This window comes from Globicephala melas, chromosome 2 (genome assembly GCF_963455315.2).
Source record: "Globicephala melas chromosome 2, mGloMel1.2, whole genome shotgun sequence".
NCBI classification, from domain to species: domain Eukaryota; kingdom Metazoa; phylum Chordata; class Mammalia; order Artiodactyla; family Delphinidae; genus Globicephala; species Globicephala melas.
In genome coordinates, this window is record NC_083315.2 from 115,828,095 (window position 1) to 115,852,024 (window position 23,930).

Here is a 23,930-nt window from a genome sequence, read left to right on the forward strand (position 1 = left end):
AGATGTTACTATCTCCATGTTACAAATAAAGAAATAGGAGTACAATGAGATTGTAATCTGCCTGAGGTCCCAAAACTTATATATAGGATTTGAATCCAGGTTTCTCTGACTCTGAAGGGAACTGTTACAGTAGAAAAAAACTGCCATAAGAGAACAGATGGAGAAAACTGTTACCATTTTGGATGATGAGAAAAAGAATCAAAGAGAAAGTAGCATATGAGCTGGGCATTTATGGATGAGCAGAATATCCATAGCCGGACAAAAGGCGAAATGCCATTCTGGCTGATAAATGTGCATGAGCAAAACACAGAAAATCGTTTCAGCAGTTATATTTGGTCCACAGGGCTTGAAGATAAGATGCATGTGATGACACTAGATAAGATAAAGTCTGAAAGGAGGGCCCCAAATAAAAATCATATCAAGTGTTTTGGATTTGCTTTTGTGTATTGCGTTAACTTTTTCTGTGTAACAAATTTCTCCAGAACTTCGTGGTAAAATTTATTATCACACACTTTCTGTGGGTCAGGAACATGTGCCTCTGACTCAAGGTCTCTTAAGGGGTTGCAGACACACTGTCAGCTGGGCTGGAGGTTTTATCTGAAGACTTCACTGGTGAGAGATTCATTTCCAAGCTCACTCATGTCCTTGGTAGGACTCAGTTCCTTCCAGGTTGTTGTTGAACTGAGGGCCTCAGTTCCTCACTGGCTATTGGCCAGAGATACCTTTAATTCCTTGACACATGGGCTCCTCCATAGGGCAGTGACCTCAAGGCAACAGAAAAGCAAGAAACCAAAAGAGCAGGAAGAATAAGAAAGGGCTACCATGATGGATGCCAGTTTTTTTATATGCTAATCTCAAAGGTGACATCTCATCACTTCTGCCATATTCACTTCATTGAAAGAGAGTCAACAAGCCCAGTCCATGCTCAAAAGGAGGGTATTATACAAGGACATAAACACAAGGAGGCAGGGTCATTGGGGCCATCTTAGTGATGGCCTACCACATGGATCAACGGGAAATCATCAAAGATTTCTGAATGTGCCAATGACATAACTTGGCTATCACCAGTCATCCATGCTCAAAATTAGGAAGTCATTCAAAATTTCTCCTTCTCATTCAACACCCATATCCTTTGTCATATCACTCCAAGGAGTTTAATGGTCAGCATTTTTTCTTTCTAATGGTATGTAAAATAATAGCACATCTAACGATCATTAGTGTCTCAGATTCTCTGGAAGAGGATACGGGTCCCGTGGTGGCTTCTGAGAGAGCAGTTTGTAAACACGGGTGTAGACAGAAGCCAGATCATGAGGATTAAGGAGTGAACAAGTGGTTAAGAAACATTCTGTAATCTAACACATATTCTATTTTACACATGAAGCCAGAACTTTAGTAACTGATATGTCTTATTGCTTAGTGGATTACATTGCAATACACTTTTAATTTAGGTTCCTTTATAAATAGTGCCAACTTCTGGGAATTTTATTTGAATTTTGAAATTCATGTTGACCTGTTCACTGAAAACTTAAAGGATACAAAATGGTAATGACAGCAGAGCATGGCCTTATCTCTTACTGTGCTTCTTGATTCTTCTAATTTAGGAAAAGCTTTATGTAAGGAAATCAAAGAACTCATTCACTTAACACAAACTTACAAACTCTCTTTAACAGTTTCCAAAACTCATCCCACACTTTATCTCATTTTTTGTTACTACTGAGGCTGTGTCTACATTAGAATTCCTGGTACCTATGGCTTTGTTTTCCCATGAGTTCTCTGTGGCCAGAGAAGAATTATGAACATAGTGTTTATCAGCAGGAGAACTAGGCCACTGCATATGGCTGTCATCTGCTCTAGGTTTTGGTGACCACATATTTCCACATATATTGCAATCATATGATGATTTCCACCCCATCTGACAAGTCATCCGAGGAACTCTGGTTACGTGCCTTATCTCATGTTTCATGAGGTTTTCCTGGTTATTACCCAATATTCAAGTTGAGTTAGGTAAAGGCGTCAACAGGTCAAATAACTGAGTTAGTTCATGCAGTGAGCCTTAACCTTAAACTGCATCCTGTAACTTCCTTTTGGAGAGGGCTCTAAGGATCAAAAGCCTCTACCTTGGTTTCATGAGATGATGGTGCCACATTTTAGAATATATATTTTTTCTAATTTCATTTGCCTAAGATGCCATTAAAAAAATTAAACCTTTGTATTCTTTGCGTGCTGATCTTAGGATCCAATCTCTTATTCTGGCAATCTCAATAGATTACTTTCTGCTGAAATTTTCTGATTTGTAGAATGTAACCAACCATACCATCTCTTCTCTACCTCTCCCAGATGCTATTCAGCCAAGTGAGATGAGATCTGTGGCAATGCTCTGAACCCACAATGGGAACAGTGTAAATCTGAGATGTTGCTTCTATTAATTACCAATACTACTATTAAGTTACTGACAGAATGGGGAGCATGATATAGGATGCAGAAGACCCTGGATGAATGCCTGCCCCAACAAACACCAGCTATGAGGTGTTGGGCAAGGCCTTTAACATCTCTTATCAGTTTACTGACCAGAAAACTAAAGATCATACTCCCCACCTTTCTACCTGCCAGGGTTCTTGTGAGCATCAAGTGAAGTAAGATACGTGGACACATTTCGCAAAAGGGCCAAAATGGCAAACATTGATTGGAACATAATCACTATTATAAAAACAGCATCTGAACCTTCTCCTTTCTTCCAGTTTCAAACCACTTGAAAGAGCTGGAGGAGAGGTAAAGCTAGAGTCATGAGACTAGACAAAAAATTCACGGGCTGCTGATGAGAGCATTGTAACTGGGTAACTAAACAGATTCCTAAGCAGGAACTGAGTAGAAGCTTATCATAATTCACACTCATGGATGCTCCAATGGCACTTGACTCATGGGATTTACAGAGAAAACGCAGCAATCTAAACCATAAGCAATTAAATTTAGTTTAAATGCATGTATGTGTGCATATGTATGTATGTATCTTGCCAATGCTTTTACTTCTTAACAGTGTTCAAGAATATTAAAAATCCATGTGACCTTTTTCTTTCTGAGGAAAATAAAACGAGATCAAATATGCATATGGCCAGGAATAGAAGACTTCCTACCAAAAAAGATAGTATATTGGAAGCCGTAATTCTACAAAGTCAGAGACAGTAGCTGAAATCAATGATGAAGATAAAATATTAACTCCTTTAACCTTGTAATGTCAAATCATCCCTAAGTTATTTTCTACAATAAGAGAATCAGACAAAGGTAGAAGAGTTTTTGGAGATTTTCTTTCTCATTCTCATCTGAAAATGTTCAGTTCAACAACCTAGAAAAAGGATTCTGGTTTTTGTAAACACATTTTTCCCCCCAAGATGACTATGCATCCAGCCCATCAGAAATCCAGAATAAGTTAAAATAAAGGCCTGGAAATATTTTCAAATGGACATCTCCCACTGAGATGTGAAATCCCCTCACCCCCCACTAACAGTCTATAAAAACATGAAGAATATCTGCTCAGGCTCTGAATCGAGACACCAACCTTCCCAAAAGACAACTACTTCCACCCAAACAACTGGTCCTCCCTTCCTTCTTGTCAGCACTGCTCGCTGAGAGAGGCCGTGTTTGGTCTCTTAATCAGACCTTGCTGACGGGCTGACATCACTGCAAACGTTTTCACTTACTCTCTGGCAACACTTAAATCCTTGCCAAAGGCCAGTCAGTTAAGTCAGAAAGCATTGTTAGTGCGAGGCTGGGGGAGTGGGAGTGTGACGGTCAGCTAGCAATCTGTGGTGATGACAGGAGGGAAATCTAGGAGCTGAAACCATTTTAAAGGTCACTCTGTGGGCAGAACAAAAGACCTCTAATTTAGAAAAGGAAACAGAACTCTGGGACATGGAAGCACCAGGATGCTGCTATCTGAGCACTCTGAAAATTCATTATCCACTCCCTGACTGTAAAGACCACTTTACAACCCAATACAGCTTAAACCAACAACTATTTGCTTTAGCAGCAGTGTAAGATAATTTGGTAAAATAGAAATGCTAAGTAATGTACTAGTGGGTTCAACTGCCAGTTTTTTAAATTTATTTTTTATTGAGGTAACATTGATGTTAATGATAATTATGTAAGTGTCCTGGGTACATTATATTTCACTTCTGTATACACTATAGCATGCCCACCACCAAAAATTTATTTCCCATCCGTCACCATACAGCTGATCCCCTCTACCCATTTCATCTTCCCCCCATCCCTTCCCTTCTGGTAACCACTATTCTGTTGTCTGTGTCTACATGTTTGTTTTTGTTTGGATTGGTTTGTTCATTTATTTTCTCTGTTTTATTTTTATATTCCACATATGAGTGAGATCACACAGTATTTGTCTTTTTCTGTCTGACTTACTTCACTTAGCGTAATACCTTCAAGGTCCATCTGTGTTGTTGCAAATGGCAATAATTCATCTTTTTAAATGACTGAGTAGTATCCCATTGAATATATATATATATATATATATATATATATATATCTCCCATCTTTATTTAAAAAAAATGTTCTTCTTTAGTACTTTTTTTCTCCTTACCCTTCATTTTTTAAAAATTTTCAACCTTGAATTGCTAAATAGAGTTTAAAATTCTTAGCATAGCTTTCCGTGAAAAGCCGTTACATATACTTTATGACTAAAATTTTAAGAGTATAATATACTAAAGTATTGATAAATGATTTTTAAAAGGAGCACAGATCATCAGAGAATAGCAATAGTAGACCCATGCCTGGATTGAGATCATCTCTTTTCTGTCTTTCTAAAACTGGAGAAAGCTTGGGAGAAGACTGGCTTCAGTCTATTGAACACCGTATTCTGGACCTGGCTCCATCACTTATAAGATTTGCCAGATGGATTTGCTATAGTTTCATTCTCCAAACTCTCACCTGCTATGTTTTTTTTTTTTCTTGTTTTCCTTTTGTCCCAACTAAAGAGGACGTTTGTTCTACCATCGTTAAGAAGCCCAGGCAGGCCAGGGCTGAACTCCTCAGTGTGGGAGCAGGGATGTAATGTACAGCATGGCGACTACAGCTAACAAGACTGTACTGTACCCTTGAAAGTTGCTAGGAGAGTAGACCTTAACGTTCTCACGAAAGTGGTAATTACGTGAGGTGATGGGTGTGTTAAATAGCCCTACTGTGGTGATTATTTTGCAATAGATGCATGTATCACACCATCATGTTGTGCACTTTAAACTTACATAACGTTATATGCCAATTACACCTCAATAAAGCTGGAAACAAAAGAAAACAAAACAAGGGAGCACTCAAGGGAGGTCCAGTAGGTACCAGGAAGGGCCTCTTTGGAAAAGTAAAAAGGAGAGGAGAGAAGGTACTCAAGGCACCAGGAAACTCATCACAGAAGGCACACTGCACATCTGGCACCCACCAAAGATCAAATTCATTTGGGTAAACCAAGCTTGCAAACCCAGTCAATCCCCAGTGATCTATACATAACTGATTTATACTGTGGATTATCTGCTTAGGGTTCTGGGGTACGGTCTGTAATTATGCATCTGAGTAAAAATTCTGCATTCGTTAAGTGGCAGTGAGTCCTCCACTGGATCTGTTGTCAGATAAGAGGGACCAGCCAGAGGATCCAGGGATTGGTGATGCCGAGAATCACCTGCTCCACTCCAACTTGCCAGTACTGGGTAGATGAGTGGGTTTCTGTTGGATGAGAAGTCGGGTCGAAAGCAGAGAGAAAAAGTAGCAGCAACTACTGGGCCTTGTGAAGTTGGAACTTGATTTAGGTGGTGAGGCTGCTGATTGCTCAAATAACAATTCCTGGTAGTGGGGAGAGTTATCTCCTCCACTGTCTCTTCAAATCCAATGCTTGCCCTCACTTCCATGTGAGAGTGAGAGAGTTTCCAGACACTGCTTTACTTAGGGGGGTTTTCTATAAGAGCAGGTCTTTCTATTTACAGAGGTTGCTTTAAAATTACCTGGCCCTGTTAGACTAGGTGAACCACTTTTTAAAAGGCAGACCCACCTAGACACCAAATTAAGCTAAAGATCTTGGAGTGAGTCCACCTGTAAAAAGAAAAATGTCCAAATCTTACCAAGTTGTTGATTTTCGAGTCGTAGATGCCCCACTTCATTTGTCTGTGTCACAAGCCACTCATTCCCCTTCTTAATGAAAACAAGAGGGAGTGATTATACCTCCTGGGGCTGTGCCATTTATGCCGTCTGAAAGGCACTTAAACGAGTGGCACATTATCTCACACATCTGGAGTTTACCAAATTAGCCAATTACGCTGGAGCTCATAAAACGAGGCCTTAAATGTCATTTAACTAGAAAATATTATAATCACCAAGTGGTCTGATTGTAAGATGATACTTGGGGCAGCATCAGTGGTTACAGAAAACAAATCGTGAAACAAAACACAGTTCGAATGCCCCCCAAATGCAACCACATGTTTTCTACAGTAATACTTTCTGAAGAATACCATATTTCTGAAGGCACCAGCAATCAACATGTTTCTCATCTGAAACTAAGTTTAATCTGACCTCCTGTTTCCTAGTTATTTGCCTTGGGCAAACCAGTGCCCAAGAATTTTCCTCATAAGAAAACTAAGGAACAAGCAGGATGAGAGCAGACTGATGGAAAACCATGAATTCATCAGAGATATGGAGCTCTCTGCAAGAGATGGAACAATGGTTGGATTAAGAGTCTGGAGTTGTCAGAGGTTTGTGGTGCTGCCTCAGAATCGACAGGATTTGGTTGACTGACCATATACTGGTCTCCCATACTTTACTTGAAGGAAGAGATAAAAGCTGCTTTAAATTAGTATGTGATTTGAGGGTAGGAATACCAAAGGTTTTAGAATAGCTATTTAAAAATTAGAGGTTTACAGCCACTACTTCCACATTGTCTTCTTTTCACTTAATAAACAACAAAATTTGGTGTTTAATGAAAGGTGATACAGTGTAATGGAAAAACCATGGTATGTCACTAATACCTGTTTGACTTTGGGGAAGTTGTTTAACTTCTCTGATCATCTGTTACCTCACACAAAATACAGACATACATAATGATGCTGAGCTGTGTTGAGACTAGTGCTGTGCTGAAATGAAAAAGTCCCTGGCACAGTGCCTGGTACACTGAAGAAAATAAATATTAGTTTCATATCTTTCTTTACCTATGTCACCAGAATATCTTAAGTTCTGTTTAACTCTTTTTTTTCTCTTCATTTCAGAAAGAATGGCCACTAGATATTTTCAGAGAACGCAGAGTGAGGAGGTGGGCAGTCCTGGTTTTATTTTAGCATAACTTATAATACCCTCACCCATCTGTGAACATCTCAATCACTCTCTTTAAAGGAATGCTAAGTACAAAAATAGACTAGAAGAACTCTCATGAGATACTCTGAAGCAAAAGGAAATTAGGTGTGATGCAGGAACGCATGGTAAACAGAGATACCAGCTGCTATTTGCCAGGGGAGTTTACAAAATGAAGCTTACTGGTTTTGAAGGCACCTAGTCAACTAGGCTAAATCTTCATGTCTTCTGGGCTCATGATTATACTAGACGGACCTGTTAGTGTATTCTGTCAAACCAGAGAAAGATGAAGAATCATGGTGACGATGGAGGTACTCTCAACAGTGACAAATTCCTTTCCTGTCAGTTTTCTGCAATGACGACCTTTTTGGTAAAAGCTAAGTAAATATGACAATTCCACATAACAGAAATCCTTACTCACAATTTGGAAGGCCTAGTTTTAAAAACTTAAGTTAATTTCACCTCTGTAAAGCTGGGTTGAAAAACTATGTCCTTAATAACAGCACAATGTATCTATGCTTCTAAGAAGAAAAAAAATCGTAGAAGCAGTAAAGGGATTCAGAACCATGTGACTGAGCTCTTGTCTCTTAGAAATGTGAATTCTGGGCTGAGAGGTGGGGAATTGCATCTCTAAGAATGGTGACAATACCACTTCACTTTCTTACAGTGGGGAAATGGGAGCTCCGTGCAGATTCTAAGTGTGTTAACAGACTTTAATGTTTTTAAACAACAGAAAAGGACTAGCTTTCAAAACCTTTAACTTGAGGGGCTGGGGGAATTAGATAAGAAGAATCAGGAGATGGGCCGGGGGTTCCCGGGCGCTCGCGGCCCTTGCGTTCTTCCTAAAACAAAAACAGAAACAAAAACAAACAAAAAAAAGAAGAACCAGAACAGATGAGCTCTCTTAATTGTTAATAGTCAAACTGACTAGCACTATCCTCCCTGCAGGCCACAGAGCAAACTGGCCTCTACGCACCTGAGTGAAAAACCATCTTTGAAAGCAGAGTATACTGTAAAAGCTAACTAAGAAAATCAAAAGGAACTGTTTTGCTAGGAAAAAAATTCAACACAGCATGTGTTAAAAGGATTTTTTTTTTCTTTTTTCTTCCTCTTTTTTTTTTTTTTAAACTTAAGGCTATGAAATGCTCTTGCTCTTTATCAAAAATAACAGGCAGCTTTCTCTTTGGTATTTTTACAAATATTTCCATCTTTAAGACTGGAGCTTTCTGACTTTTGCTAACAACATGTCCAGATCTAAAGGCATTACAGAAAGAATGTCAATTTGCTTTAGAAGCAATTAAACATACAGTCGAGGAAAAGGCCAATTTTACTATGCAGGGACCACACATACTGTATGTTTGTTACATTACTTGATATCAAAGCAGAAACATCAAATTCTTCCTAAAACACACTTGAAATGAAGAGTCTGGCTAAGGAACTCCCACATCCAATTCAGAGATATCTGTTACAGTTTACAGAATTTGGCAATGCTGACACTATTGTTTTACTGGAAAGAGATAATTTATTGACTATATAATAAACTATGGTTTCTTTAATTATATATATATGTACTGGGTAAAATGAACATGATTTTGATCCCAACCGCCATAAATGCGGGCATATTATCAATGACACTTAGGTACCACATCACCAGAGGAATAGCAAGAATTTGCTGATTCTGTGTCACTAGATGACCTCAAAATATTTAATCAGCCTTCAGGATCATTATCATAGCTTCAGAGGGAGTGGTCTATAGCAAGAATTATCATCTTTCTTTTTCATTTTGCATCATCATGATGTTGGTGTGATGACTTTCATTCACTTGTTCAACATGCATTTACTGAGTATCTCTACTCAGTGCCAAACACACGGATAGGGAAAACAGAGGGAAATGAGACGTGCGCCTCAGGGAAATGTATTCTTGGGGTGGGAGAGGGGAGACAGACAGAAAACAAGCTCAATAAATCAGGGTGGTGCACGCTATATAACAGATCTGCGCACGAGGAATGAGCCTGGAAGAAGCAAGGGCTGTCCTAGGAAGGGCTCTGTACATCTGATAAGGAATTTAGACTTTACACTGCAGGCCATATTTTTACATATTCCTGAAACACTCAAAAGATAAAACAATTAAAACAGTATGATACTGGCATAGAGATAGATAAATTAATGAAACAGAATAGGAAATAGAGAAACAGAATAGAAAATTTAGCTGATATATATGTGGAAGTTTAATATACAAAAAAGCTAGCATTTCCAATTAGTGAGTAAGGAATGGATTTTTTCAGCAGTGGTGTTTGGACAACTGAATAACCATTTGAAAATAAAATTTAATTCCTATATGCCATACTGCACATTAAAAAAAGAAATCACAGATGGATTAAAGATTCAGACGTAGATGTTTGTAATCTTGGGGTTAGAGGATGTCCTTCTTTTTTAATGTGTCATCAAGGTCAGATATCACAAAGGAAAAGATAGATATAAGCACAAAATCACAATCTTCAAAACTCACAAACTTCTGAAAGGTGTAAGACACTATAGTTGTAAGACAACTGACAAGTTGGGGAAAATATTTGTAATTTATGTAATAGTTGAAGGATTAGTACCTATAATATATACAGAACTCCTACAAATTAATTAAAAAATATAACCTAAGAGAAATGGGCGAGAGACACAAAATAAGCAATTCATGAAAGAAAGAATACCTAATGATATAAAAGTATGCTCAACCCCAGTTACAATCAAAGGAATACTATTAAGACACTTTTATTTTTCACTTATTAGATTATAAACAGGAGATGCATATTAGTGACAGATATATCAAATAATGACTGATAATGTCCAGTGTTTGAGAGGGTGTGGAGAAGTGAGAACTCTCAAATACTAAGGATATAAAAGTCAGTACATACTTTTTGAAGATAATTTGGCAACATCTATGATATAAAATGTGCATATCATTTGATCTTATAAGTCCATTGACAGCAATTTTTAAAAATAGAAATATATATATATATATACACACACATACACACATAAATGCGAAAAAAAAGTATGAGAATATATACTGTACTATTGTTTATAATAGTGAAAATATGGAAACAACCTAATGGGCCACCAAAGGGATTAATTTAATAAACTGCAGTATGTAGGTAAATAAATTACTATGCTGTTGTTAAAAAGAATCTATTGGCATGAGACGACATAAATGACATATGTTTTATTAGCAAAAGAGTAGCCCCAGTATAATCTGCTAAGAGAGGTAGTGAACTACAGAGTTAGGAGCATGGGCTTTGGGGTCAAGCTCACTGGATTTGAGTCCCAGCTTCAAGATTTACCAGATATGTGAAAATTACTAACTTTTCTGAGTCTTGGTTTCTTCATCTGTCCAACTGGAATGGCTCCTAACAGAACCTACTCTAAGAGTTATATGGAGAATTCCTAGTACATAGTAGAGGCTAAACATGTACTAGTTGTTATTATTACTGTTATCTTTTTGGTATAATGATTATTTTCAACCAATTCTCTTATGAAAACAACTTCAAAAAGCACATCTAATATCCTTTGGAAAATTATGCTCAATAGAGACTTTAACTGAATCTATACATCAAAGACAATTTTAGTTTATGTAACAAAAATATTCTATTTATCTGATCATCTAATAGATAGGATGATGAACCTGACACATCAATTTTTGATAAAGATATGTTTTGATTGAATATTCATAAACCAGAATGCAAACAAGGAACACATTTGGGTGCTATATTTAAGAATCAAAATAAAGAACTATCACATTTAGATATCCCCAGTTATAAGAACTTTAAAAAGCCTCAATAGCACAAAATAAAAATTGTCCTCTAGTCATCAAACTATTATTCATAAAGGATATTATTAACATCCTTTTTGTGGTAGTTTCTATCATATACATATTTAATTTTCAACCGTATTATCCAGAAAAACACATACAAAAATAGGAAGACACCCTTTTAAATATTTTTCCCTACTAAGACTAGGAAAAGAAATCATTCAAAATGAGAAAACACGTTGTGCAGTAATATATTAAAATGCCCACATCAACATAGAGACTATATATAAAGAACCATACATACCCTTCTGTGCGGAAAATCATTCGAAAGCTGTCTCCTAAGCTTTTGTAACTGTTTGGATCAGTTGCACATCTCTGAATCTGGAACCTAGAAACAAAATCAAACAAACAAAAGAAATCCAAGTTAAGGATTTTGCCAAATGGCTTTTCTCATTTTTCAAAGTCTTAGGAGACTCAGCCTTTTCAGATTAATCTAAAATATTCTGGGTTTTGCTACAGATTTTACTGATTTATTTGTCTTGTATAATCTTTACCTTATTTTTGTAGCCTTTAAAATTATGATATTTCTCTGTACTTTAATAGAACTGCAGAAAGAGTTGTTTTCATCTGTTTCTTAGCTAGGCAGATGCACCCTGAGGCATTTATGCTTTTTTCTTTTGCGAAAAGCACACACAGATGTCATAGATTGTTTTAATGCATAATTCAGAAATCTGAAGATGCATATGAAACAAATAAGTAGCTCTATTTCTTATCTTAATTAGTGCTCTTTGATGGTAATTTAATACAAAGTTTAAAAATACAGAGCAGCTAATATGGCCTAACTTTGATCCTGATTATGAATTTGGAATTCATTCTGGCAGACAGGAGCCTGCGTTTAGAGCAAGAATTCGGGTCATACCGTGATACAATTTATTATCAGTACTTCATGATAGAGCAGAGTGGTCACTAGGGGTAGTTCCGGTTACCTGGACCTTCACAGAAGCACAGTGCTCTGCATGTAGTTTGTGCGCAATAAAGATGTATCCCATTTTAGAAAGCCAAATTCTTTTTTTCGTCTTCGTTTTTGGTATGATCATGCATCTCAGAACTCTAGCCTTCAAAATGTGGAAGTTCCCGGTGTGAGGGTCTTACGTATTTTGTGTCTTTCCCTGGGGTCTGTTTCTAATGAGATTTACGACAAGTATTGTCATTTCCCTACACCCCAGTTCTCCAGTTTCGCTTTTCTTTAGGCTGCCTACTCCTTGTGTTTAACCTTCTTGTCCCAATTCTAAGTTAAGCCCCTTCTTCCTTCTGTACTTCCCTCCACGGTTTTAGCAAGCCTTTTAAAATGGAAATTCTCAGAAACACCCCTAATACTGTCTACTCTAAGATGCTTTTCTCAGATTGTTAGATTTATGACATGAACACAACTTCTAATTCTGAGAATGATTTATTTTATAGTTCTAGGCCCCAGGGAATTATGCTGAAAACTAACACATATATCACAGAGAAGTGTGAATATTTTGCTTTGACTGAAGTGATTGGGCATATGAACAGAATAAGTAGACGATAAGACTGGAAAGTGAGGCTGGATTACATTTGAGTTTGTGAAGTGGAGAGGTGCTGAACGTGATTGTGCGGAGAGTAGCCGTCCTGAGATGAAGGAGTTGATTCTTCCAGTAGAGTACTTGAAATACACAAATTCCTAATAAAATATTTATTGTCTGATTGGGTGGATTAGAATGGGAGTATGGAGGGCAGAATGATGATGAAGGCAATTATGATAGTCTGGGTGAAGATAATGATGCCAGAATATGAATGGAGGAAACAAATGTAATAAAAGAGGTGTGCTTGCTGGGTGATTGTTTTTTTCTTTAAATCAATGGGTTTTTTAAATGATACATTCAACATGATCCTCTCTTGATCCTCATCAACCCAGCAAGTAATATTCCACTGCCCTAGACTTACTATTGCCAAAGTTTAAAATGTCATAAATATTCGTAATGTTTTTGCTTGTCAAACTTACATCTCTATTAGTATGATCATTTTTAGGAGGTTAGTTTCTAGGCAAGAACTGTATCCCTAAAATTTAAATTGCATGGAGCTTATCAGAAGATCATGAAGCATTACAACTAACTCATTTAAACTGTTCTGGATCCAGAGGTGCATTTGGTGTGTGTATAACCACTGGCCTAGAAGACTCAGTAAGCGGTTCTGTCTAGAATCGAGAACATGATTTGATGGTCAGGTAGGTGGACCACGTTTGGTATTTCTGGACTACTGTATGTAGATGAGATAATCTGGGACTTGGGATACAAATGAATTAACTAATGCTAAACACAAAACAGTACAATGGAATAACTACAGGTAAGTTTATACAACAAATAATCTTGGAACATAGAGAGCGATTTCCAAAATACGACTTTGATCCTAATTCAGAAAAGAATCTCCATCTTTGCATTTGTATATTTGTAACCTACGTTCATTGTTGGGTATGAAAAATTTCTTATGTCTAACTTTCAAGAGAATAACTTAAAATAGTTTTATATATTATAAAAACATTACATGCTTATAGATTTTTCTCATAATATCTGTAATAATTTTCATTAAGTGCATTTCCCCCTGTCAAATTCCTTTCTGGATACTTTTCTCCCAAATTACCAAGTATTTTTTAAATATTTGCCATATGAAATAAGATGCTATAGGTTTTACGAAAACCCAGGGCATTATCCCCACTCTCAAGAAACCCAATAAATAAATGAGAAAAAAATTTTTACAATAAAAGGGAAAATATCCAAAATGTCAAGTAGCATCAGCACAAGTTGCCCAGGTGTTCATCAGAGGGAGCAATTACTGCTTTCTGCAGAGGATCAGGAAGGATCTCAGGAGGGAGAAGGGATTTAAGCTGGTCCTATAGGATTCAGAGAGGCAAAAAGAGTAAGCCAAGAGGAAGCATTTCAGGTGGGGAATTGAGAGAGGGAAAGATGTCCTTTTAATAGAAGTGAAAGAAAAGATCTCCCACCATGACAACCTCCAGTGTTTCGTTCAGGATGGATGTTACAGCATCCTGCTGGTGGCATTCAGCTGCTCAGGGTGGATGGAGACCTGAGCGGGTTAGAGGAGGGTGTTTATGAGATAAAGTCAATGACCAATATAGAGCGTTTGGCCTTTTCCTGCTCCTCAGCGGAGCATTTCAGATAACTCTGTGGCCATCTCACAGTCATGTGACCCGGTCCTAGAAGGAACTGTGAGTCACCAGAGGGACCAAAGCAAGTGAATCCTAATGGCAAGAAAATTGACCTTAGCTCCTCTTTTATTGATGGGGTTAGAGACATCAGCTTTGTCTATGATGTCTGCATGTACCAGTAATACCAAGGTGGGTCCTCTGTCAGCTTACACAAAAATGAATACAGAGTACAATTACTTCTTAATTAACTAGTTATCTAACTTGGCTATTGGAAGTCTAGGCACTTCACTCATTAGTTGCAATTTCTTTCTTTTTTCAGAATCCAACAGATGATAATATTTCCAATCCACTACTCTCAGTTAATGAGTTCTTGAATACTTACTATGTATTAGGTACTCCACTATTTGGGGCATTATGAAGAAATAAGAAATAATCCTGCCCTTTAGAAGTTTATAGTTATGTGAAGGAGATGTACAAATAGATGATTACCATATGCAAGGAATAATGTTTAGGAATAGTATTTCAGAGTATCAATGTCAGACAATTAGTTTTACTGGCACTGAATAAACACTAGTATTACTTTTACTGGAGATGATCTTATCTATGGCTGACAGAAAATAGTATCAATATTATGCAGTGACATTAGAGGGAAGAGGGAAAACGGGAAGGATATATTTGGGCTAAATATCTGTGATTAAACCTTACCCTCCCACTTTAAAACAGGCAGCAAGGACAGTCAGCGGAATCTTAGAGGAGTGTTCCATTTAGAAGCTGACTGTCTGATGAGTGATGCTGTGTTCATTACAAACAGGAGCGGCAACATCAAATAGCATCACACGAGGAGAGTCCACAAGCCGTGTTGCAGAGCAATGCAAAAGGATGGTCAGGCATGGTACATACTAATTCCTCTGTAAAGCCTCCCACCATTCCTTACTATCCTAAAGTAGCTAGAGGTCCCATTAAACAGGCAAAGGCAAGTACAGCTGTCACTTCTACTGCACATCTCACTTACGGCGTGTCTGCACTCTGCAGAGAAAGTCCATGCTGTATTTAGTTCCACTACACATGACTTATTCTGATCACAGAGTTATCAGTTCTTCTAAGGAATCTGTTTCAAGTTGATATAATTACAGTGCATTTTGGTCAATCATGTAAAACAGCAATTTCCTTCTTCGTCTCTTACATTTCAGCAACTTAAAAGGTTTCTCTCGAATTGAGGCTTTACATCAGCATTTTCCAAGCTGCGTTCTGTGCTAACAAATTCTCTCTATACTCGAGGAGACAATTTCCCAGTTACGTAATAGAACTCTTTGTAAAATTACAAAGGCAAAGCCACACTACTCTAAATACAATCAAGATATCTATCTAGAAGAAAAGATTGGACTTTCCCATTGTCCTAATAAAAGCAGTTTGGCCACATCTGGAATCTCCATCTGAGGAACTTCTTTTATTAGGATGAAAACTTGCTGCCAAATGGGCAAATTGGACAATGGAGTAATACTTAAGAAATATTCAGTGCCTAATATCAGGTCAGAAAGAAACACAGGGAAAGGAGTGCGGCTCAAACCCTACGCTCCATTGCCCAGCAGCCAGTGGTCCCATCTGCCATGGAGCCAGGGAGCCTGGTGCTACACACTCTCAAAACTGGGAGGGAACAGCCCTACCATCCACCACACCATAAATATGAAGCAAGTTATTGCGGTTACGACAGGGCAAGGAAGAGCTGCTCAATGTTCATGAGCAAATGTACAAGCATATTTTTAGAAGCAAAAGAATGTTCTCACTCACTGAAATATTTTTCTTTAAACTGGTCAAGAACCATTACTGCACTATTTCCTCCGACTTGATTGTGTGCTTAGTCAGTGATACCAAAGTCTGTTGTTGACTCTTAGCACTGTTAGAAATGTCACTTTAGGCATTCAGCTTGTCTGAGCACTTCCTAAGATATCATAAGAATGATACGTGTTGAGAAATACAATGACTTTATTACTGCCTTAAAAGCTGTAGAATGAGTTTGTTTGAAAATTCCTAAATCTCACGTTTATGCAATGCCTTTATTTTCCAAAGTAAACTTTACATCTATCATCTTCATCTACTGTTGGCTGATGGAGTCTATACTGGGAAGTGGAGGCTTTAGGGCGCGTGCACACACACACACACACACACACACACACACATGCACATATATATATATATATGTATATATACATGTATATGTATATGTAATCTATATATTTACATGAAGGGCAGCAATTGAGTTGCAGAGTCCGATTGGGGTAGGTGATAAGATTTGTCCTGAAGCTATATTTGCATAGCACATGCTCTGCTTTTTAGTTAGATCATATGATTATTTGCGGTACTTTAGGGTTGGGAACTGATGGAGATTTGGGAATGGGGGCAAAAGCCATCCTAACCCATCCCTTTGGCATTGCCACCAATCCTAAGCAAAGCAGTGAGATAGGTGGGTTTTATTTCTAGCATCACCTCCAGATCATTTTCCAGTCCAAGAGTATTCTCATGCTCTCTCTTACCTTCCCCTATTCAACCCTGCTCTCAGAAAAGCATTCACACCAATCATTTATCCTTATCGTGGCTTTTAATTTGATATGCCGTCTTCCAGAACTTGTCCCTTGTTAAAGGGATTTCAGCTCTCAAGGAGGTGGCGCGAAGGTCTGGTTTTGTTTAGGGTGGGGATGCAGGGGTACCTTTACCACCAGAGATAGCCCTCAGTGGTTGTTTTCTTCCTGAGTGGAATTTTATGCTACCATAATGCACTGCTACATAAAAATTACACCTTTGTGTCAAAGGAGGTGAGGCACTTGGGAAACTGAGACATTGACTAGGAGCCACCAGTTTCAGCTCCAGTGCTGTCACCGATGAATAGTGTAAACTGGTGAGAACTGTAATTTAACTCCTCTTTGCCTTTCTCCTCAGTGGTAAAATGGCACCACAGACATTAGAGGACACTTTGATTTTGAAGGGACGGTGACACGCTGACTTAATATTTGAGCTTGTTAGCCATAACAAATGTCTCTTCTCTCGAAGAGACATTTCATTGTGTTTTGTAAAGCTCCAAATTCCATATTTTATAAGGGTGGGAGACTGTTAATAAAAATTGTACACTGACAATAAGTGGTGATGAGCCTAATGAAACTCCCTGCAGAGATCTTTGTAAATGTGATATGAACAAAGATTATTAGTAATTACCAGAATGTTACATGTGCGCCTTAATAAACACTTAAGAAACCCACCAGTGAATCAGAGATTAACAGACTAAAGGTTTGCAATTACAGAACACATTAAAAGGATAACTGTAGGAAGATTAAATAAAGATTTTAATTCACTGTAATTAGCCTATCTTACTGAAATAAGATGTTGCTCCTAGAGTATTTTTGCATGCTTACTGGTTCGTTGAGCATGGGCAAAGTCACTGAACACGCAAAGACACGTTTGAGCCTTTGAAATTTAGGTGTACACGCCTATGTTACGAACTTTGGAAAAAGGCCCTAGAAAGCACATCTTTAGAAAAATTCCCATCATGTATATTTGTTTCTTGTACTCTGAAAAATCACCTTATACTGAGGCTGCCCCAAGAGAAGAAATACCCCCTTCCCATAAAAGGCTAACCACTGAACTGAAGGGGGAAGGAGGCTTTGCATTTGTCATCCTTGTAGAAAGAGCATCGGATGGTGGGGAGTTGACACTGCTGATTTGGGAGATGATTCTATCAGTTTTCTTCAGCAAGTGCTGGGGAGAAAGGTTTTCTCCTAACATTTCTCTATATCCATAGCTTTCTTGTTCTAATTTTAAGTCCCTGGTGATCGTGAGTGGTAATTAAAAAAAAAAAAATCTTAAGCTATGGGTATTTTGTTTTACTCCAGATTAAACATAACAAAAATCCATATAACGTTGCCTTAGCCATGATAAGCACAAGAGTCCTTTAATCATGTTGGAAGGGTGTGGTTTACAGTTCTAGATGCAGATTTCTGTCTCAACATTTCCTGAGATACCCATCTGCACAAGGGGCAAGGTTAAGAGTTCTGGAGACCCAACAATGAACAGACCACGAATGGAACGAACAGGTGGGGGGCAGGGAAATGTTAGTAATTAATTATAAAATAAGGCAGAACACAAGTATTAAATAGAGATTCTAGGAATTTAGTTTATCTGCAATTTAAGCATTGCCTTTGCTTGTTGGGTTCACAGTCTAGGCCTGGCATCAATTAACACCCTAAAATAATGTTAACAAATCCACAAGGGTCATGAGTTTGGCTCTGCCTCAGCAGTGATCACTGACTGAAGTTCAGAAGCTGTACTCACATATTTGGCTACTCATCAAATTATTCTGAAAATTCATGGAAAAGAAATATACTTTTCCTGATTGTTGCTCAGTCATTTCCCTAGGAGAGAATCTCTTTATAAAAGAAATAGGTACCTCTACCTGGTAAAAATTAAGAAAAGAGGCCCTTTGTCTGTTTAAAAGTCTGAATGTCTTTACTAGGAGTAGGTGGGCTGGGCTATGCTTTGGCTTAGTGTTTATGATGTTGTAAAGAAGACCAATAAATTTCTCTATGTTATTATAGAACAGTTTATAATTTGAAGAAATATGTAACCTGGAGTGCTCAGTCAGCCAAGATAATTACTGCAGATAAGGTAATAACATCTTGGCAAGGCCACAAAAGCAAGGGAAATCTTCTGTGCCGTGTAATTTCGAACACATTTTTGAACAGAGCCTCAAAAATATTATCTCTCTGAACTATCAGATCAACCCAGATAGCCTGATTATACTTTTGGTAATTTCCTGTGATCCTAGACACATCTAATTGCAGTCTCATTTCACAAGCCAAGAAGATTTAAAACCTGATAGTCTGTGACTGTACATTTTACAGTTCACACTTTAACAGTACACTTAAATATCCTGTAAATGGTTCATCATTTTGCTAACCACAAATTTTGTTACAATAAACATTTACCTACTTGTCCAGAATAGTGTGATGAAATAGATCTAGTTTTGTACATCTTAACACAATTATAAGACATATAGTATTCCTAGAATTTAGAACCTGGGTAAAATTTGACATTGTAAAATGAATCATGATGAGAGTTTATGCTACCATCTGGCACAAGTTCTTCCAGTTGTTTATATTACTTAAGGGATAATAACTAAGTACACTGACAATATAATTCTACAATTTATTTTAATGACGATATGCTAGTTAACAAGTCAGAGACAAATGATCAGTAGATATAACAACCTAAATCTAATAATGTTAAACCACAAGCAATAAAACAGGTTAATTGACAGAGCTGTACGATTAAAATGTTCCAAGCATAAACTGGTCTCAATTAAACAAAAGCTTGACTAGCATGTCTTTCAGTCACTTTGCTTTGTAAAATACCAATCACGTTATAAAACTAAGCTTAATATCAGATTATAGTGCTGCCACTCTTTGAAAATACATATGTGTGTATATGTGCCTACATTTAATTAAAATTCACATTTAATGCCAACAAATGACCTCACACCCCGATACATCCATCTACATTTTCCCAAGTACATTAACCTAGGCTGGCCATTAGACTGGTTGATTAGCATGAATCCAACTCATACTTGGGAAATGAGGGAAGGATGGATCACAGATTGGAAATAAAACCCATTACCAAGGTGATGAAAATAGAGAGGGCTAAAGCAACTTCAGCAATCAAATATTAAAATAACCACAGTCGGGCTCCCCTGGTGGCGCAGTGGTTGAGAGTCCGCCTACCGATGCAGGCGACGCGGGTTCGTGCCCTGGTCCGGGAAGATCCCACATGCCGCGGAGCGGCTGGGCCCGTGAGCCATGGCCGCTGAGCCTGCGCGTCCGGAGCCTGTGCTCCGCAGCGGAAGAGGCCACAACAGTGAGAGGCCCGCGTACCGCAAAAAGGAAAAAAAAACAAAAAACAAAAAAACCAGAGTCATGACAAGTATCATAGTTTTCCCATATTCCCAAAATAACGTCAGTTTTTCAAAATTTAACCCCCCTAAAAAAAAGTTAGCTATGTTCTTTCTCTCTCTGATTCTCCCTTTCCTGTCCCCACCAACTTGGGTTCACAACTTTCCCTAACGTTCACCAATAGCACCTACTATCTCATGGCAGAGGACCATATGGCATCATTCTTACCTGTTGAACCTCTGCTCATTGCTCTGGATGAGACTCAGATTCTTGGTTTCTTGTCTCCATAAAAGATTTCCAGAACAGGGGATTCAAAAGCAGTCAAATCTACCCGAATCTTACTTGCCCTGGGAACTGAGCCACTTGACAAAAATTAATTATGCACCAGAGACCATAAGCCTGGGTCCCAGTGAGGGGGAATGTCAGGCAAGACAGAGTCTCTGGAGACCTAATACACACAATCCATCTTATTTTAACTGATCAAATGTGCCTATTTTATAGTTTATTTAGTACTGATAAGAAAGGACGCTTTTCAATAATGTCAAAGAAAGAAAGATGAAAGAAGTGGGTGGTTTCTTTGTATTCATAAGCTTATTCTAGAAAGAAATTTGAAGAATGGAGATAATAAACTTGGCTATTAAGGAAGTAAACATGCTTATGCTTATCAGAGTTGAGGAAAATTTCAAGGGAAGTTTATTTTTTTATTCTAAGATTGACCTCATATGTTACCAAGATTTGGGTGAGTTATCGGATCGAAATGAGAACACAGTTTTCAAAAGCATTTCATAGGTGGACAGGACCTGAAAATGACCCCAAAATGGTAATAATCCTGCTGATTTGTAAATCACTTTTAACTTAGATTGCATTTTTACATTTTTCATCTCATCTCAGGGTACCCCTTAGTTTAACAGTTCCTTCTATTTGTAGGGTTAAAATCACTTAAAAAAGAAAAAGTAGCAGCCTGGAGCTAGAAAGGCAGCAGACTGGAGAGAGTAGGTTTCCCTGAAGTCTCCCAGTTGTACTAGAAATTTGTCTGTCGAGTTCAGTGAAGGACCAGTAAAATCACTATTCTGAAGCCAAGCTTTTTCATTTGTTAACAAGGGAATAATGTTACTTACACATCGCCAAATGAACGGCAATTGTGTTCATTTAATTTGATCTCTCCCTGTCGGGGTATACACTATGGATGGAGAGAGATCTCTGCATGGGGAAGGTGGGCAGGACATCTTTGGTAGAAGAATTTAGATGCAATGTTTTTTGAAGAGCAAAAGACATCATGTGATTCCTTTCAGCCCTCTCATTGTAGACAGTTGGGTTGATACATTCTGGACCAAAAAACCACATTTCTATATTTACCTAGCATCTATTCTGTGGGATTTCTTTCCGAGAGGTTTTTTTTTTCACATCTTTATTGGAGTATAAATGCTTTACAATGTTGTGTTACTTTCTGCTGTACAACAATGTGAATCAGCTATATGTATACATATATCCCTGTATCCCCTCCCTCTTGAGCCTCGCTCCCACCCTCCCTATCTCATCCCTTTAGGTCGTCACAAAGCACCCTGTGCTATGCAGCAGCTTCCCACCAGCCATCCATTGTACATTTGGTAGTGTATATATGTCAGTGTTACTCTCTCACTTCATCCCAGCTTCCCCTCCCTCCCGCCCCCAACCCCGTGCCCTCAAGTCCGTTCTCTACATCTGCGTTATTCCATATTTCAAGTGTTTTAAGTGCCTACTGTATGCCTGGGGAATATTGTCAAGGCCACCATCTAATAACTCTGTAAATTCTTTTGCTCGCTCTCTCTCAACTAAATACTTTTAATGATGACAATGTCATGAACCCACACTCGAGACAGCCTCAGTGGAAGGGTGTGGTTTCATTATTATCATCAAATAACATGCTAAAAATAATTTAAAATCACTTAGAACACTGGCAACAGAAAAGATGTGTGAATTATTCCCACCCAGGAGCAGGCCTAACTTGTCCACAGAACTTGTATAGGAATCTATGCTCCACTTATTAACCAAATGTTTAATAAAAGACAATGTTTCGGGCTGAATTATAGATGGGTACTTTGGCAGGTAACAAAGCACTTCAAGACAGTTCAAGTCATTTAATTTTATAAAATGCTCATCTAATTCCAACTAGCAGCTTTCACATAAATGTACCTTTGCATTTTAAAACAATTAGTTTTTTAAATAATAGCTCTCTGTTCTACAATTTAAGATACAGAAAATCGGATATCTTGGTTAACCTAGGCTCCAAAAATCTTAAAGACTAAACATGACATTCATATAAAATGACACCCAAGCGAGAAACCTATAGTAAATACATGAGTTTAAAACCCCTCCTTCAGGGCTTCCCTGGTGGTGCAGTGGTTGAGGGTCCGCTTGCCGATGCAGGGGACAAGGGTTCGTGCCCCAGTCCAGGAAGATCCCACATGCCGCAGAGCGGCTCGGCCCATGAGCCATGGCCGCTGAGCCAGCGCGTCCGGAGCCTGTGCTCCGCAACGGAAGAGGCCACAACAGTGAGAGGTCCGCGTACCGCAAAAAAAAAAAACCCTCCTTCAAATTTCTGCTATGGTGAGTTCTGGTAGACTCCAATGAAACTCCAATCACTCTCATTCATTTAATCATCATGAATTCTAAGCGTGAAGATTAGACTTAAACATTTGGAGTTTTAGTCCCTCCCTTCACAAGTAATATGTTAACATTGAGTATAAAAGAGCTAAAGTGTTCTGAAATGGTGAAATTCACAGAGAATTCAAGCTAACTAGCATTTATGGAATGCCTACTCTGTATGGGGTACTTGGGTGTGAGACTGCTTAACTTAGACACTGACCCTCTTACAGAAGTTTGCATTCTAATAGGAGACAGACATGTAGCATTAAAACATTAATGACAGGCAAGTCTTCCCAAATTTGTGGTATTCTTGCTTGCTTCCTTGAACAGTACACAGGGAATGCGACACAGCATTTTTGAAGTGCCTGGGGTTGGTGGGGACCCTTTGACTAGGAACTACCCTCCTGTGCTGTTACACAGTGATCTCATTAGGCCTTGCAAGGCATGGGCAGGCCAGTCCCCGCCCTAATGTCCCCATAGTGCTTTTCTAGTTCTTGGTTTTCCCAACATGGTTTTGTTCGATCTTTTCTTGCTAGGCAATGAGCTATCATTTCTTGCCCATCAGCGTGTCTGCCCCTAAGCACTCTCCCTGCTTTTCTCTCCTTCTCCCATTTTTCTCTCCTGCGTTCCTCCCATGACCTTTAATTCATCACTTAACACCCAGCAGTGAACTAAGGACCAGATAACCCAGCTTGGTCATGACCCTTAGTAGGGACTGGAGGGGCCAGACTATGAGTCAGGTCCATGAACATCAGAGCCTTCCCTGCACACCATGCAATTTGGCTGTCCAGAGACCATTTCTGCATGTGTTTTGTTTCTCAGCTCTGCGCTAGAGCTGAGCTTCTGAGATAAGTGGCCTCTGGCTGAGTTTGAACTTTCCTTGAAAATGGGTCGTCCTGAGAGGAGGAAGGGGCAGGTAGCCTCCAATGTCCTTTGGTATTCTCTCCCCTGGTACCGTGGTCACGGTGAGGTAGAGCACCTCAGGCAGGTACAGTCTCTCCTCCTGGTGGGAGGATGGCCCTGCTGCCATGTGCCTATCTCTCTGGGATTCCTT

The 23,930-nt window shown here is 38.5% G+C and overlaps 1 protein-coding gene across 1 annotated transcript in view; it reads right to left on the minus strand.

Annotated features, from left to right (window-relative positions):
* SLC25A21 (solute carrier family 25 member 21) overlaps window positions 1–23,930 on the minus strand; it is a 529,502-nt gene that overhangs the window by 142,153 nt on the left and 363,419 nt on the right. Inside the window, exon 4 of the mRNA XM_060293607.1 lies at window positions 11,436–11,519. Within this exon, the coding sequence (XP_060149590.1) occupies window positions 11,436–11,519 (84 nt within the window). The remainder of the gene's footprint in view (window positions 1–11,435; window positions 11,520–23,930) is intronic.